The sequence below is a fragment of the Macaca thibetana genome, chromosome 8, assembly GCF_024542745.1.
Source record: "Macaca thibetana thibetana isolate TM-01 chromosome 8, ASM2454274v1, whole genome shotgun sequence".
Classification (NCBI taxonomy): Eukaryota; Metazoa; Chordata; class Mammalia; order Primates; family Cercopithecidae; genus Macaca; species Macaca thibetana.
Window position 1 is genome coordinate 88,614,282 of NC_065585.1, and position 18,574 is coordinate 88,632,855.

The following is an 18,574-nucleotide window of genomic DNA, read 5'->3' on the forward strand; positions in this document are numbered from 1 at the left end:
AAATAGCAGAGGAAGCTCCATTTTCCCTATTTCAAGTCCTTCCACCTAGGGTGACCATTCATCCAATATGGCCAGGGTAGCCTCAGCACATGACCGAGGTATCATTACTATTATTAGTGCTGACGTTCACTCAAGTGTGTCCCAGTTTCTATTTTAAATTATATAGTCTATTTACTCAAGCCACAAGTGTAACCACTGATAGTGGAAAGGAAAGCATTGAACTGGATACCACTTTAGGGTTTTAAACTGAACTGGACTGGGTTGTAATAATCTAAAGTTACCAGAAAGTATAATAATAGATTTCTTCCTAGATTTTTATTAAGGGATGGGAAAAGATGCTTTGATACAACATAATTCGAACCAGTAATAGGGGAAAAAAAAAAAAAAAAAAAAAGACTTTTTTATGGTGTTCCATGAAAAAAGAGGCTGGTTCAGCTTGCAACTCAGGTCACGAGTGCTTTTCCTCCAAACAACCATAAAACAGCTTGCAGCAAGCACTGTATGTGTTCTTCCCATTTGATCACATAGATTACTAAAAGGGCAAGAATCAAGATTTAGCAAAATCTGACCAGGTGTGGTGACTCATGCCTGTAATCTCAGCACTTTGGGAGGCCAAGATGGGTGGATCACTTGAGGTCAGGAGTTTGAGACCAACCTGGCCAACATGGTGAAACCCTGTCTCTACTAAAAATACAAAAAATTATCTGGGCATGGTGGTAGGTGACTATAATCCCAGCTACTTGGGAGGCTGAGGCAGGAGAATCGCTTGAACCTGGGAAGTGGAGGTTGCAGTGAACCAAGATCATGCCATTGCACTGCAGCCTGGGCAACAAGAGAGAAACACTGTTTAAAAAAAAAGAGATTTAGCAAACGTCATTGCTTTTACTGCTTGCCACTAATTTTAGCAACCACCCAACCACCCAAAGTTGTGTTTCTATTACTCAGAGTGAATTAACCATCATTTCATTTATTTAGGAGTCATTTATATTTCCTTTTCTGTGAATTGTCTGTTCATATCTTGTACCAGTTTTTTTCTATTAGGTTATTGATATTTCAACTCATTGATTTGGTAAGCGCTCTCTGTTATGGAAGTTAGCTTTTTTTTTTTTTTTTTTGAGACGGAGTCTCACTCTGTCACCCAGCCTGGAGTACAGTGTTATGATCTCGGCTCACTGCAACCTCCACCTCCCGGGTTCAAGCAATTCTCCTGCCTCAGCCTCCTGAGTAGCTGGGGCTACAGGCGTTTGCCACCACACTCAGCTAAATTTTTGTATTTTTAGTAGAGACGGGGTTTCACAGTGTTAGCCAGGATGGTCTAGATCTCCTGACCTCCTAATCTTCCTGCCTCGGCCTCCCAAAGTGCTGGAATTACAGGCATGAGCCACCACACCTGGCCGAAAATTAGCTCTTAATCTGTGATCAGAGTTGCAGAAATTTTACTTCAGTCTGTCAGTCTGTCTTTAATTTGTCAGTTGCTCATCATGATTGTTACTATCAAGAAATTTTATTTTTGTTGTTGTCAAATTAAATAATCTTTTCTGCTTTGGGTTTTGGGTCATCTTTGTCTCTCACAACTTCATTTTTTAAAAAATCAGCATAGTTTTGTTATGGTACATCTGAGTTTTCAGTGTCTACATTGATTTCATTGATCTTTCTGACAAGTATTCTGGTGTAAGATATTAGGAGATTCAAATTATTTTTTCTAGATGTTTACCTAATCGTTTCTACCGTATTTTTTGTAAATCTTAGAATTTATTGTTCTGTCTTATGTATGAAAAAAACTTCATCAACAGTTGATGGCTAAACTCTGAGTGGTGCATAGGAGTGTGCTATATGTATGTGCTTTTCTGTTTAAAACATGATTATCTTTATCTTACCAGTGTTGACTTAAAATAGTGATTGAAATTGAGCCCATTGATGTGCATTTATTTTTGTTTTTAACAGCTTTATTGTGGTATATTCACATACTGAACATATTTACTAGATTATTTTATTTTAAAATTTCACAAGTAGACATTTCCTGGTTCTGTCCACTGAAGAGGCCTAGGGGTAATGATAACCCAATAGCAATGAGCACAACTTGTGTCTGGATTGGAGTCTCTAAATAGCATTTCCCACTAAAAACATCAGGGCTCCCTGGAGGAATGCTTGATTCTAAATCTGGGTAGGAATTTATAAGTTAGGGACATATTGTTGTGTCAAAAAGCAAGGAAGATTTATGGATTATGTCCAAAGAACAGGGGACAATATAAAGAAACTACCATTAGACAATTATGAAACCATTTAAGCATCAAAAAGAATTAAGACTAGAATTGATAGATATTGAATATATAAAAGACAAATAAATTTATGATAGAATGAGATCAAAAAGAGAAGAATAACTCTAATAGCTCATTGGATGCCACAGTAAATAACTAGGACACCAATTCCTTACTCTGAAATTTGATAATTAAAAGGAAAAAATTAGTATTTACCCTAACTTTCTTTCTTTCTTTTTTTTTTTTTTTTTTTTTTGAGACGAAGTTTCGCTCTTGTTGCCCTGGCTGGAGTGCAATGGCACAATCTCGGCTCACAGCAACCTCCGCCTCCTGAGTTCAAACGATTCTCCTGCCTCAGCCTCCCGAGTAGCTGGAATTATAGGCATGCACCGCCATGCCCTGCTAATTTTTTGTAGAGACGGAGTTTCTCCATGTTGGTCAGGCTGATCTCGAACTCCTGACCTCAGGTGATCCACCCGCCTCAGCCTTCCCAAAGTGCTGGGATTACAGGCATGAGCCACCGCGCCTGGCTACTCTAACTTTCTTGTACATACTGCATATCCAACAAATAACTCTATTTTATGTGGAAGAGGTTTTTTTTTATTTGTTTGTTTGTTTTTTTAACAGATTTTCAAATACTAAATAGGATAGGAATGATAAAATTAGGATTGCCTCATTTTGTAAGTCCTAAATAGTTGAGTCAGGTGATATGTAATGGATGGAACCATTACATGAGAGAAAGCTGGAGGATGCCCTTACAATGGACAGATTTACGGAACCCCTTGATCCATCTCATTATCTCTGAAGGCGGAAAAACTAATGTATCCTTCCTGAGGTTAGACACACAGCACCACATATGAAGGATTCTTCCCCTAAATGTTGAACCTGAACTTAGTCAAGTCTCTAAAATCAGATTCCCCTCACAGGGAATAGGGGGGATAACAGAAAGATTTCAATGTCACCACAAAGAAGCTGACAAAGTTTGGACGTTTTGTCCCCTCCAAATCTCATGTTGAAATGTGACCCCCAATGTTGGAAGTGAGCCTAGTGGGAGGTGCTTGGGTTATGGGAGTGGATCCCTCACAAATAGCTTGGAGCCATCCTTATGGTAATGAGTGAGTTCTTTGAGTTCATGTGATATCTGGTTATTTAAAAGAGGCTGGCAGCCAGGTACGGTGGCTCATGCCTATAATCCCAGCATTTTGGGAGGCCAAGGAGGGTGGATCACCTGAGGTCAGGAGTTCAAGACCAGCCTGGCCAACATATTGAAACCCCCTTCTCTACTAAAAATACAAAACTTAGCTGGGCGTGGTGGTGGGCACCTGTAGTCCCAGCTACTTGGGAGGCTGAGGCAGAAGAATTGCTTGAACCCAGGAGGGGGAGGTTGCAGTGAGCCGAGATGAGGCCACTGCACTCCAACCTGGACTACAGAGCAAGATTCTATCTCAAAAAAAAAAAAAAAAAAAAAAAAAAAAACGGGGGTTGGCACCCCCTTCTTAGCTCTTGCTTCCTCTCTCACCATGGGATGCCAGCTTCTCTTTGCCTTCAGTCATGAGTGGAAGCTTCCTAAGACCTCCATGGAAGCAGATACTGGAGCTATACTTCCTATACAGCCTGCAGACCTGTGAGCCAAATAAACCTCTTTTCTTTATGAATTACCTACTCTCAGGTGTTCCTTTACAGCAATGCAAAGGGACTAGCCCAGAAGCCAATAGGCAAACCCAGTATGTAGGACATTTAATAGAAAATAAACCTGGTTTGGCCAGGTGAGGTGGCTCACACTTGTAATCCCAGTACTTTGGGAGGCCAACGTGGGCGAATCACTTGAGGTCAGGAATTCGAGACCAGCCTGACCAACATGGCAAAACCCCATCTCTACTAAAAATGCATTACTTGGGAGTGGTGGCTTGTGCCTGTAGTCCCAACTACTCGGGAGGCTGAGGCAGGAGAATCACTTGAACCCGAGAGGCAGAGGTTGCAGCGAGCCGAGATCATGCCACTGTACTCCAGCCTGGGCGACAGAGCAAGATTCCGTCACACACACACAAAAAAAACCATAAGAAAAAAGAAAATGAACCTAGTTTCTGCAAACAGGCAAACAAACAACTGGGTGGGGGGAGGAATCTAGATTAAAAGAACACCTAAAAGAAATGTGTGCATGTTATTTAGATTTTGATGTAAACAAAACAACCATAAAACATATTTTGAGGCAATTAGGAAAATTTGATTATTGATAAATCATTTGATATTAGTGAAAAATTGTTAATTAAGAGTGATAATGACATTATGGTTATGTAAGAAAGTGTCCATATTTTAGAGATGCTAACAGAAGGGTGAAGAAATAAAATGATATGACTTTTGTGTTTGCTTAAGTTACTTTGGTAAAGAAAGAAATAATAAAAAGAACTAAATGAAACATATTTGTTGAAGATCATTTGACCATATACACAAGAGTTTATTTCTGGGCTCTATTTTATTCCTTTGGTCTATTTGTCTGTTTTCATGCCAGTACTACACTGTTTTGATTACTATGACTTTGTAATATACTTTGAAATCAGGAAGTGTGAGTCATTTAACTTTGTTCTTTCTTTTCAAAATTGTTTTGGCTATTAAAGATCTTTTGATATTCCATATGAATTTTAGGGTAATTTTTTTTTATTTCTGCAAGAAAGACATTTAGATTCTGAAATAGGATTCCACTGAATCTATAGGTTGCTTTGGGTAGTATGTACATTTTTACAATATTAAGCCTTCCGGCTGGGCACAGTGGCTCACGCCTGTAACCCCAACACTTTGGGAAGCCAAGGCAGGCAGATCACCTGAGATCAGGACTTGGAGACCAGCTTGGCCAACATGGTGAAACCCTGTTTTTACTAAAAATACAAAAATTAGTCATGTGTGGTGGCGGGCGCCTGTAATCCCAGCTACTTGGGAGGCTAAGGCAGCAGAATTGCTTGAACCCGGGGGGCAGGGGTTGCAGTGAGCCAAAATCGGCCATTGTACTACAGCCTGGGCGACAAGAGCGAGATTCCATCTTCCAATTCATAAACACACAATGAAGCCGGGATCGGTGGCTCACGCCTGTAATCCCAACACTTTGGGAGGCCGAGGCGGGTGGATCACGAGGTCAGGAGATTGAGACCATCCTGGCTAACATGGTGAAACCCCGTCTCTACTAAAAATACAAAAAATTAGCCGGGCAAGGTGGTGGGCGCCTGTAGTCCCGGCTACTCGGGAGGCTGAGGCAGGAGAATGGCGTGAACCCGGGGGCGGAGCTTGCAGTGAGCCGAGATGGCGCCACCGCACTCCAGCCTGGGCGACAGACCGAGACTCCGTCTCAAACCAAAAATTAAAATTAAAAATAAAATAAAATAATAAAATAAAATAAATTCTTATTCTGTAGTATTTCATAGGGTGGATGTCCAGAAGCAGAATTACTGAATCAGTGAATAGAAATATTTTTGAGGTTCTTGATACACTGCCAAACTGCAGTTATTTTCCAAAAAGCTTTAATAATTTATATTGTCATTAGCAGTGGCAAGATCTTCTTTTACCACAACTTTATTCAAATTAAGAATTGTGTATGTATGGGTGTTTCAAAAAAAGATACCTTAAATTTGCAATTCTTCAAGTACTTGTGAGATCACATTTTCCTGTTTTTCATATTTGTCTCCTAAAAGCATATTCTTTATTATGAATTGACTTTTCAAGATTTTTGTTCATTTCTCTATTAGGGCATGATGATTTTTCATTTGTGTTCTTTTTCAATTATTCTTTTCTTTTTCCTTCCTTCCTTCCCTCCCTTTCTTTTTCTCTTTCTTTCTTTCTCTTTTTCTCTTTCTTTCCTTTTCTTTCTTTTCTCTTTCTTCTTTCTCTTTCTCTTTCTTTCTCTCTCTTTTTCTTTTCCTTTCCTTTCTCTTTCTTCTTTCTCTTTCTTTCTCTTCCTTTCCTTTCTTTTTCTTTCTTTCTCTTTCTTTTTCTTTCTTTTTTTCTTATTGTAATCTGATTTCTTTCTTATTATAATCTGATTTCCTCAGTATTAAAGTAACAAATTACCACAAATTTAGCAACCAGCATACATGCATTACCTCACAGTTCCTGCGAGTCACGAATCCAGGCATGGCTTAGGAGGACCCCCTGCTTCAGGGTCTCTCATTAGGGCTTCAATCAAGGTGTTGGCCAGTTCTGAGGTCTCATCTGAAGACTCAAGGATCTGCTTCCAAAGTCATGTCATTGTGGGTGTAACTTCAGTTCTTTTCAGGCTGTTGGGCTGAGAGCCTCAGCTCCTTTCTGGCTGGGCCACCAGCCGCCCTCATGTCCTTGCCACATGGGCTTCTCCACAGGGCAGCCTCCAACATGGCTGCTCCTTCCTCAAGGCTGGCAAGGGAGAGTCCACTGGCAATACAGAAATCAGGATCTTATTTAATCTATTTGTGGAAGTGACATCCCAGTACTGTTGCCAAATTCTAATGTTTGGGAGCAGTCACAGTTTCTCACACTCGGAGAAGGAGTTTTCACAAGGGCATGAAAAGCAGGAGGTAGGGACTCTTGGGGCCATTTTTTAATCAGTCCAAAGCACAAAAGCAACACAGCAGAATTAGTATGTGGGGAGAGCCATAAAGTCCAGTCTTCTCACAAAGGAAGGCAAATAGTAGAAATATTTCCTAAAGAGTTGTATTAATTCTGTACAACATGAAAAGCACAAGCCCAGCAGAAGTGACTGGTAAATCACATATCCCTAGCTTTCCCACATGGTGTCAGGATCACAAACTGTGTTGTGGAAATCTTCTGCAGGTCCTCTGCTAGAGCTAGGAAGCAGCTCTAGCTGGGACAGGAGGAGACCAGTGACTTTTCAGATTTTATGCAGGCTGGGGAGCAGGACAAAGAGAGGAGACAGGGGGCACTAGTGAGGCCTGTGGGCAGGACATTCAGTTCCCACTCCCACAGAGAATTCCGTGAGCTCTGCCATTAAATATGATTGTAAATTACCAATCTATCATATGTTCCATATGAATCATTCTCTGTTGAAAGATGTTATTGTATCCCTAGTTCTGTTCTTTTGGTCACTTTAGTAAAATGATTTTAATGAGCAAATAGGGTTGAATGGCCTTGGTATGTATGGAACTTCAAATGAAAGGATGAGAACATTAAAATGGGCATTCTACCTTACAATGCACACAATAGTAGCTCAATAAAATTTCTAACCTCATCGCTTCTCAGCCTTTTGGCTAAGATCAAGTGTAAAATTTCTAACCTCAGCTATAGGGAAATGTATAAAGCCCTTCTATGCCATGTCCTTTAACACAACAGGATTTTGTATCTCTCAGACATACTGCCACCGCAAATGATAAAGATGACTTGCTAACAGCTGGACGTGGTGGCTCACGCCTGTAATCCCAGCACTTTGGGAGGCTGAGGCGGGCAGGTCACAAGGTCAGGAGATCGAGACCATTCTGGCTAACATGGTGAAACACCGTCTCTACTAAAAATACAAAAAATTAGCCGGGCGTGGTGGCGGGCACCTGTAGTCCCAGCTACTCGGGAGGCTGAGGCAGGAGAATGGCGTGAACCCGGGAGGCACAGCTTGCAGTGAGCCAAGATTGCGCCACCGCACTCCAGCCTGGACGACAGAGCAAGACTCCGTCTCAAAAAAAAAAAAAAAAGATGAATGCTAACGTACACTGACAGTACAGAGGCTAAGAGTGCTGGCTCTAGAGTTGGACTGCTTTGATCCAAACACTAGCTGGGACTACAAGCATGAGTCACCACACCTGGCCTGGTGCTGGCTACTCTCATATGCTGAGTACTGTTCTAAATCTTCACATACTCTCTCTGGTTTTTATTCTTAAATTTCAGACTGAAGAAGTTTAATATAAAAAAATATGTATTTAGATAAAAAATTTTGCAAACAAAATACAGGAGTTCCCCCTTAACCACAGAGGTAGTGCCAAGCCCCCCAGTAGATGCCTGAAAGCATTTCAGACTGAAGAATTTTAACATACAAATGTTGTATTTAGATTTTTAAATTCCACAGATAAAATACAGGAGTTCCTCCTTATCCACAGAGCTGGTGCCAAGACACCCTGGGTGCCTGAAACCACAGATAGAACCAAACTGTATACATACTACATTTGTTCCTGTACATACACACCTATGATAAAGTTTAATTTATAAGTTAGGTACACCAAGAGATTAATATTATTTTATTATATTTTAATAATAAAATAGGACAGTGGTAGTCATATACTGTAATAAAAGTTACATGAATGTGGTCTCTCTGATTTCAAAGTATCTTATTGAACTGTGCTGCAGGTAACTGAAACCTCAGAAAGTGAAACCAGGGATAAGGAGGGGACTACTGTTGTGTCTAAACAGACTCATCCACATTCATTCAACAATTTGCCTTTTTAAATGTGATTCAGACATTTCCACATGTGTACCATGAATTCAGTAGTTTTTGACTGCCATAAATTTCCTTTTGGAAAAAGTAGGATGACACTGTCATTGCAGTGAAAGACCAGTAGATGGCCATCCACAGACCCACACAAATACCTGCAGTAAAAGTCTTTGCAAGATAATGTTAAAAGATCTGCAAAAATTAGTAAAGAAAGGCTATAGATAGAGATATTGAAAACACAAATTTCATAAAGTTGTTAGGAATATTTCAAAAGTTAAAATGAACCTGATATCTAATTCAATGTTTTTCACACTGAAATCCTCATTCGGTTGTTGGAGGAAATATCTATTTGGGTACAACCTTCCCAAAGGGCAACTTACTTAATACCAAAATATTTAAAATGTGCTTATTCTTTGATTAAGCCATCAGAGGATAAGTTATTTAGTAATTGACCTAAGGCTTTAAGTAGGAGCTAAAATATTCACCTACAATAGTGGCTGTCAACCAGGCATGATTTTTACCCACAGGGACTGTTGACAATGTCTGGAGGCATGTTTGATTGTCACCAGTGGAAGAGTGGGGTTGCTCCAACACCTAGTGAATATAGAGGCCAGAGATGTCGCCAAACCTCCTAAATGCATAGGACAGTCCCCCAAAGCAAAGAATTATCCAGCCCCCAAAATGTCAATTGTGCTGAGACTGAGAAACCCTGATCTACCAGAATTTACCTCATGATATTGTTTATAAGACTGAAAAATGGGAAAACAAGCCTAACTGCCTAAAAACAGAAGACAGGTTCAACAAATCCTAAAAGAACCATTCATACAATTCATGATAACACCGTCATTAAAAGACATGTTGGCCAGGCGCAGTGGCTCATGCCTGTAATCCCAGCACTTTGAGAGGCCGAGGCCGGTGGATCACCTGAGGTCAGGAGTTCGAGACCAACCTAACCAACATGGCGAAACACTGTCTCACCTGAAATACAAAAGTTAGCCGGACATGGTGGCGGGTAACTGTAATCCCAGCAACTCAGGAGGCTGAGGCAGGAGAATCACTTGAACCTGGGAGGCAGAGGTTGCAATGAGCTGAGATCGTACCACTGCACTACAGCCTGGGCAACAGAGTGAGACTGACTCCTTCTCAAAAAAGAAAAGAAACATACATTGAATGATGGAGTTATGTATTTTCTTCTTATTTTTGGCTTATTGTTGTTACTTTTTTCTCCAATGGATAGCTCACATTTAGTATTCAAACATAACTTTTTTTTTTTTTTTTGAGACAGAGTTTTGCTCTTGTTGCCCAGGCTGGATTCCATGGCGTGATCTCGGCTCACTGCAACCTCCGCCTCTTGGGTTCAAGCGATTCTCCTGCCTCAGCCTCCCGAGTAGCTGAGATTACAGGCACCCGCTACCATGCCCAGCTAATTTTTGTATTTTAGTAGAGACAGGGTTTTACCACATTGGTCAGGCTGGTCTTGAACTCCTGATGTCAGGTGATCCACCCACCTCGACCTCCCAAAGTACTGAGATTACAGGTGTGAGCCCAAATATAACATTTTAAAGAGAAATTGGGGGCCAAAGAAGCTGTTGGTTTTCAAGAGAAAAATATGGCAAAGTGTTTGAAACTTAAACTAATAAACTTTAAAATTCCCAAACCCTACTAGATCCCACCTCCTGACTCTAGTAGTCTACTGTCTGTTTCTACAAATTTGACTTTTTTTTTGACTCCACATATAAGTGAACTCACACAGTATATTTATCTTTAGTAGAGACAGGCTTTCACCATGTTGGCCAGGCCAATCTCGAGCTTCTGACTCCAGGTGATCTACCTGCCTCGGGCTCCCAAAAAGCTAGGATTACAGGTGTGAGCCACCATTCCCAGCCAGAATTTCCTTCTTTTTTGAGGCTGAATAATATTGATCCATTCAGGCTGGGCACGGTGGCTCACGCCTGTAATCCCAGCACTTTGGAAGGTCGAGGTGGGCAGATAACCTGAGGTCAGGAGTTCGAGACTAGCCTGGCCAACATGGTGAAACCCTGTTTCTACTAAAAATACAAAAATTAGCCAGACATGGTGGTGTCCGCCTGAACGTCCAGCTACTTGGGAGACTGAGGCAGGAGGATTGCTTGAACCCAGGAGATGGAGGTTGCAGTGAGCCGAGATTGCACCACTGCCCTCCAGCCTGAGCAACAGAGTAAGACTCTGTCTCAAAAAAAAAAAAAAAAAAAAAAAAGATCCATTCATCTGTTGCTGGACACCTAGGTCATTTCCTGACCTTAGCTACTGTAAATAATGCTGCAATAAAGTGCAGGTATCTCTTCAAGATACCAATTTCATTTTTTTTGGGTATATACCCAGAAGTGGAATGGCTGGTTCATATGGAAGTTCCATTTTTAATTTTTCGAGGACCCTCCATACTGTTTTCCAAAATAAAAAATAAAAAATTTCCATTACTTTTGTCTAATATTAACTTAACCATTTGTTTCCTTAGTTCTAGTCACATCAGCCATTTTTCACATACCTGCTGAGCCACATTTTGCTTTTCTCTATAATGAAATTTCCTTATTTATGATCAAAGTAGTTAACTTGTTCACCAGTTCCTCAAATACTTAAAGGATGAGGTAAGCCTAAGAAAAAGATGTACCAGATTTGTTATCAAAAAAAAAATCACACTTGTACAAAAATTACAATTGTACTTCTCAATGAAATTCCTTCACTGAATTTCCAGTCATCTTTGAGCATCAGAAAACATGAATGCTGCTGTATATGTTCACTTAAAAGATGCACAGTCACCTTCAGGCAGTACTACAGTGGTGGCTGACCACACCCCAGGGAGCAGGGCAATTGTGCTTTTGTCTATTTGTTGCACATAGCCATTCCAACAAGTTAAACCTCTAAGTTATGAAGTCTCAATTAGGTTACAGCTAGCACAATAAGAATGCAGGCTTTCAGATTTTCTGCTAAAAATTCTACTAAAAGAGTACTTACAGACAATGGATTACATTTAAAAATAACTGAACTGGGGCCAGGCTAGGTGGCTCACACCTGTAATCCCAGCACTTTGGGAGGCCGAGATGGGCGGATAACGAGTTCAGGAGATTGAGACCATCCTGGCTAACACGGTGAAACACCGTCTCTAGTAAAAATACAAAAAATTAGCTGAGAGTGGTGGTACGCGCCTGTAGTCCCAGCTACTCGGGAGGCTGAGGCAGGAGAATCGCTTGAATCGCTTGAGCAAAAAGCGCGCCACTGCACTCCAGCCTGGGCGACAGAGCGAGACTCCATCTCAAAAAACAAACAAACAAACAAACAAACAAAAAACCCAAAAAATGGAACTGGAAAACATCCAAATTTGAAAATTTAAAGTAATTGTTAAAATGGCAGCAAAAACAAAACCCTCATATGTATCGTGAGCCAAAGAAACCCAGTTATTAGTTATGTTCCAGTTATCACCAAATAAGACAATGCTATTATCTGATTAAAGTTTCAAAAATAATTTTCTACCAAGTAACAGAAGACAAAACCTCAAGAAAGAGCCCTGATGGGCCGAGCGCTGTGGCTCACGCCTGTAATCCCAACACTTTGGGAGACGGAGGCGGGCGGATGACCTGAGATCCTGAGTTCAAAACCAGCTTGACCAGCATGGAGAAACCCCGTCTCTACTAAAAAACAAAACAAAACAAAATTGGTCGTGCACGGTGGCGCATGCCTGTAATCTCAGCTACTCGGGAGGCTGAGGCAGGAGAATCGCTTGAACCCAGAAGGCGGAGGTTGCAGTGAGCCGAGATGGCGCCGTGGCACTCCAGCCTGGGCAACAAGAGGGAAACTCCGTCTCAAAAACAAACACACAAAAAACAACAACAACTACAACAAAAACAGGCCTGGAGGGAGGCATCAGAGCTCTGTCCCTCCCCAGTTCGAAGTGTTTGAGCAAATAACTCTTTTGGGTCAGAACTTCAGGTGGAAAGTAGTATGAGATTATTTTACTCTTCCTTCTGCCCTGTATCAAAATCCATCTCAATGATTTCCATGTATTATCCCCGGCTTCTTGCTCAGGTGTAGGTGAGCTCATCCTGCGCTCTCTCCCATTGCTCAGCCCAGTTGACCATTCGGGTTTTCCACTATATTTGGTCACTTATGTGATTATGAACAGATGTTCAGTATTAAGAAGACCCTGGGGGATCTTATCCAATGACTTTATCCAACAGAAAGGAGATGACGTATCAGGACTGGGTGGCTAGTCAGGTACCAGGCCGGGCCTCAGGGTAGCTGCGCAGCCTGGCATTTTCGCCTCACTTTCCAGAGGGACGAGAAGCCAAGTTCAGGTCCTTTCCAGAAATAGATGTAGATACTTCTGCTGGACTGGGAAGCCAGGAGCTGAAATATCACAAAACGACGTTTCAGGCTATGAAAAATAACTGCTTACTAATTCTATCGTAAGGTGTCCAGTTTACGAGAAGCATTTCTGCCATTGCTCATGTCAGCTAAACTCAGAGAAGTTACCTCATCCTCAGAGAACAACGAGTGGTATGGTCTGTGTAGAAAGCAAAATTTGCAACGTAAAAACCAGAGTTCCTGTGCACTTTACGAGGGAGAGGGTTAGGTGCACCAGACAGGAGTTTCTCAGGTTTCCGTCTCGCCTGTTCTCTCGGCCGGGTGGCCATCTCCGCGCAGGCGGGGACCCCACCCTGCGGGACTTTGGTTCCTCCTTGCGGACAGGGGGCGCACGCAGCCGTGCCTTTCCTGCCAACTCCTCGAGTGCTCCAGCTCGGCCTTGTGCGACCGCCTCCAGGGTCCGGGACATTTCCTGTTCCGGGGCGTGTGGGACCCGGATGTAAGCGTGCTATATAAGCATTGCTCAAGTCCCTCCCCTTTCTTTTCGAGGAAGACGCGGTCGTAGGACTTGCGGATCTTTGGTTCGCACGCTCCTGCTCCTGACTCACCGCTGTTCGCTCTCGCCGAGGAACAAGTCGGTCAGGAAGCCGCGCAGCAGGCATGGTGAGGCGGCAGTCGGCGGCGGGGGGACTCCGGTTGGGAGCTCGTGCTCCTGTAGGGCAGATGCTTTCCGTGTAGGGGCGGAAAGGCGCGTCTGAAATGGTGGGGGAACGCGGGAAGCTTCCGGAAGCTGCCTTTCTCCAGAAGTGGCAGACCATTTTTGGCTTATTGTTCTTTCTCATGTGTCTAACAATAGGCTTTTAAGGATACTGGAAAAACACCCGTGGAGCCGGAGGTGGCAATTCACCGAATTCGAATCACCCTAACGAGCCGCAACGTTAAATCCCTGGAAAAGGGTCAGTGCAGTCGTGCGGTGGGGGCGGGAATTGGACAAAAAGCGCCGAGCTTTACTCGTTAATGTTAGTGTACAAGGTGGACTCCAAGAACTGAAGTGACAAGTTGCTTACTTTAAAAAGGTAAAGCATGGCCTAAAACTGCTTTCATTGTCATACAGCTGGCGATGAGGAGGTACCTACTGTGTTGAATAACGGTGATAGTTTTATACGCTATTCTGAGCCAGTAGAAGTGAAGGTCTTAAGCCGATTTTAATTGTTTTGATTGTACTGAGAGGTCTTTTTATTTCCTGCAGTGTGTGCTGACTTAATCAGAGGCGCGAAGGAAAAGAACCTGAAAGTGAAAGGACCAGTTCGAATGCCTACCAAGGTAAAGTAAATCGGAGGGGCAGGAAGTAGGAGAGTTGCTTCTGGATGTTGTGTAAATTCAGGTTCTTTAAGAGGTTTAGCTGCCAAAATTGTTAACCCTGATGTTATCTACAAACGCGTATTGAAATTGGTGGTAGATTTCGGTTCCTAGTAAGTATCTAATGTTTAGATATGATCGTTTAATTATTGCTGTTGTGTTCTTGGTGTGGTTTGGTGCTTAACAGGCGCAAGCTCTAAGGGTGGTGTCCTACTACAGTGAAAACAGACCTGGCATTTTCAACCCGTGGTACCTGAAAATCTGTTAGTGTAAATAGGAATCATGCCAAAGGGAAACTAATGAGATGATTAAAAGTGTTTTTCCAGATGTTCTAGGGATAAGTATAAAGCCATAAACACTTGGTTTCCTTTGTCTTTTGCTGCAGACTTTGAGAATCACTACAAGAAAAACTCCTTGTGGTGAAGGTTCTAAGACATGGGATCGTTTCCAGATGAGAATCCACAAGCGACTCATTGACTTGCACAGTCCTTCTGAGATTGTTAAGCAGATTACTTCCATCAGTATTGAGCCAGGAGTTGAGGTGGAAGTCACCATTGCAGATGCTTAAGTCAACTATTTTAATAAATTGATTACCAGTTGTTAACTTTTGTTGGTTTTTATTCAGAATACTAGCAGATTTTAGGAATATAAAAGTGTACCATGAGACTTCCACTTTTCAGGTGGAATATATGGGTATCTTAGAATGGTCTATCTTGTTTTCATTGTCGTTTGAGTCATTTGAAAACTGAATTCCGTTAACTACATAATACTGAGAGACCTGACCAGTTGTATTGGACACTGTCAGTTTATAACATTGGCATACCCTAGGAATTCTGATTGATCTGGGGCGTTTGTAATACACAGCCGTGACTGAGAGCCTAGTGCACTAGTAGGCAAGTGCTGAAAATGAGTAACTAATATTTTTAAATGAACCAAGCTTATCATCTTTAAAAAAGAATTAATTGGCAGAGGCGGAACTAAAACTAAGTTTTAGGGTTTTAGGAACTAAAACTTAAGTTTTAAGATACTTATATTTTCAGTGTTTTATATTTTAATATGAAAGTTTCATGGCATCTTGCTCTGTGGCCCAGACTGGAGTGCAATGGTGCGATCCTGGCGGGTTAAAGCAATTCTCCTGCCTCAGCCTCCCAAGTAGTTGGGATTACAAGTGCCTGCCACCATGCCTGGTTAATTTTTGTATTTATAGTAGAGACGGGGTTTTGCCCTGTTGGTCAGGCTGGTCTCAAACTCCCGACCTCAGGTGATCCCCCTGGCTGGCCTCCCAGACTGCTGGGATTAGAGGCATGGGCCACCATGCCTGGCCCATTTTCACTTTCATATTTTTTAAAAATACTTACATTTTCAGTTTTTGAGACAGTCTCACTCTGTGGTCCAGGCTGGAGTGCAGTGGTGTGAGCACTGCAGCTTTGACCTGGGCTCATGCCATCCACCTCAAATTGCCTAGTAACCGGGACTTAACAGGCATGTGGCTACTATGCCTAGCTAATTGTTTTTTGTAGAGGTGAGGTTTTGCCTTGTTTCCCAAGCTGATCTAGAACTCTTAGACTCAAAACCCATCAGCCTGCATTAGCTTCCCAAAGTGCTGGTGTTACAGGAGTGAGCCACTCACCCAGCCTAGAATTTATAATCATATACCCTTACACATTTGCTAAATGTATTGGGGAAAGTTTCTGTAGATTTATTTTGGAAAAATAAAACATCTATAAACTGTTAAGATTGCCTTCAGAAAATTTTTGAGATTTTTAATAGGATCAAAGTTGGGTAATTCAAGTTTGTCTTTGGATTTGGGCCTAAGCTTTCACACTGAACTCTTCAAATTGACCTTCAATTGAGATATCTGTATACAACCAGCTGCATACTAGGGACCTGCAACTCACAGCTGAAAAGCTCATGTGTCTAAAATGAAATCTTCCCTCCCAGAAGCTCTGTTGTGTGTTCCGTGTCTCAATCCATTGTCCACTGAAGTCTCAGTTCAAACATTGGAGTCACCCCTTGCCCCTGCCCTGCTGTTACCCAATATCCAATTCTTTTTGAGTCTACTTCGGATCTCAAGAAGACAAACCCAATTAACATCAAGGATTTGAATGGAACTGAGTCTGGAATGAATTATGCCACATTGCTAAATTTAAACCAGTTTATCTTTGGGAGCTGTTTAGGTAGCAGTTAATAAGACCATTTTAAAATGGAATACCTGTTCATATGTGGCCCCCAGACAGAAATACCTAAGAACTTTAAATGCAGCATAGCAGTCTTTGGAGCACACGTGTCTTGAGAACTGATTGAGGAAATAATTCTGAAAGCAATGTCACTAAAGTCCAGAGAACATATACTGTGAAAAATATGCTTCAGTAAATCAGTAGTGGAAGGACAGCTTCATGGCTTTCCCTAAATTGTGAACTTTCACAATGGTGAAACTGTTGAATTAAAGCTATATGTAATTGAGAACCTGTATTACAGCTAAAATAGCACTTAAATATTTGAAACTGCTGTTATCTTCAATTTCTCAAACACTTAAAAATACCTGCATGGAAATAAAACTGCAGGGCCTTTGAATATAGGGAATTAAGGGTAGATTAAATAGTGGTAATGATGCCAATAATTCTATGCAAGTTACAGGCCGTCTTGTATGGATGGGGAGTTAGGAAGGTTGAAAATAGGGTATCTCTCCAGTGCTTGCTTTATTTGGATTTGCAGAGCCCTGCTTCTGGTGTAGAAATGTAAACTAGCAATAACCAAGGGAACAAACCACCATAGCTGTTCATTGCTGGGTCAGAGTTTTTTTTTTTTTTAAATTTGAGACAGTTTTGCTCTGTCACCCAGGTTGGAGTGCAGTAGTGCGATCATGGCTCACTTGAACTCCCTGGCTCAACCGATCCTCCTGCCTCAACCTCAGGTAGGTGGGACCACAGGCTCGCACCATGACGCCTGGCCCGGCTAATTTTTTTTGTGGAGATGGGGTCTCGCCATGTTGCCCAGGCTGGTCTCAAACTCCTGTGCTCAGGCGATCCACCCTTCTCGGCCTCCCAAAGTGCTAGGGTTATAGGTGAGAGCCACTATACCCAGACTGGATTAGATGTCTTCGCATGACATCGGTAGAGTGCCTGTGTGTATGCTCTGGATATAAAATGAACAGGCAAGAGTATAGAAGTAGAATCTCTAGCCATACAGTCAGACAGATGGCTCCAAAATTAGTTAGTTGGTTATGGAGACTTCATCAAGTTACTTGACTTTGAGCCTCAGTCATGTGCCAAATGAGCATACTAATAGTATCTATCTAAAATGCATATATAGGTGTTCACTGTCCCTCTGGGAGACATTTTCCAAACAAACCAAGACTAACTTGTTAAGGGAATAGATTTCTCTCACTGGCACAGGATATGCTCTAGCTGACCCATGATACTGCATTGAATTACAGTGTTTCCTAGGTGTCTGTGTGGGATCAGTTCAGTACCTCTCTTGAATACCAAAATTGAGGAAGCTCAAGTCCCTGATACAAAATGGCATAGTATTTGCATATAATCTGTGGCATCCTCCTGTATAATTTGTCATCTCTAGATTACTTGTAATACCTAATACAATGTAAATGGTATGTAAGTAGTTGTTCTGCTGTATTTAGGGAATAATGACAAGAAAAAGAATGTCTATACATGTGCAGTAGAGACAATTTTTTTTCTGAATATTTCTGACCTACAATTGATCGAATCTACAGATGCAGAACCCATGGATATGGAGGGCCAGCAGTACACTTTGAGAAGTGTATTTGAATCCCCTGGGACATGTCCTTTTTAACTGTATTCTCCTCTGCCAAAATAGTGACCAAGCAGGTTTACGTGGAGAAATGGCCAAAGCTGAAATGTGTTCTTTTTTTGTTTAATTGTACTTCAGTCGATGCAACTGAAATTTTATCTTTTGAAAGTAGGAGGAACTACGGCTGGGTGGGGTGGCTCACGCCTGTAATCTCAACACATTGGGAGGCCAAGGTGGTTGGATCACCTGAGGTCAGGAGTTCAAGACCAGCCTGGCCAACATGGTGAAACCCCGCCTCTGCTAAAAATACAAAAATTAGCCAGGCGTGGTGGCAAGCACCTGTAATCCCACCTACTTGGGATGCTGAAGCAGGAGAATCTCTTGAACCTGGGAGGCAGAGGTCGCAATGAGCCACTGCACTCCAGCCTGGGCAATAGAGCTAAACTCAATCTCA

General features: G+C 41.9%; 2 protein-coding genes and 1 non-coding gene across 6 annotated transcripts in view; 2 read left to right on the forward strand and 1 right to left on the reverse strand.

Moving 5' to 3' along the window:
• The window catches only part of RPS20 (ribosomal protein S20), a 549,922-nt gene extending 534,966 nt beyond the window's left edge, over nucleotides 1-14,956 (forward strand). Inside the window, exons 2-5 of the mRNA XM_050802371.1 lie at nucleotides 13,540-13,656; nucleotides 13,850-13,949; nucleotides 14,243-14,316; nucleotides 14,738-14,956. Coding sequence (XP_050658328.1) covers nucleotides 13,654-13,656; nucleotides 13,850-13,949; nucleotides 14,243-14,316; nucleotides 14,738-14,920 — 360 coding nt within the window. The 5' untranslated portion in view covers nucleotides 13,540-13,653 and the 3' untranslated portion in view covers nucleotides 14,921-14,956. The remainder of the gene's footprint in view (nucleotides 1-13,539; nucleotides 13,657-13,849; nucleotides 13,950-14,242; nucleotides 14,317-14,737) is intronic.
• The window catches only part of CHCHD7 (coiled-coil-helix-coiled-coil-helix domain containing 7), a 1,019,570-nt gene that overhangs the window by 136,656 nt on the left and 864,340 nt on the right, over nucleotides 1-18,574 (reverse strand). The window lies entirely within an intron of this gene.
• On the forward strand, nucleotides 14,109-14,175 carry LOC126961956 (small nucleolar RNA U54). The gene has a single exon (XR_007728532.1). It is a non-coding gene; the product is annotated as a small nucleolar RNA U54 (small nucleolar RNA).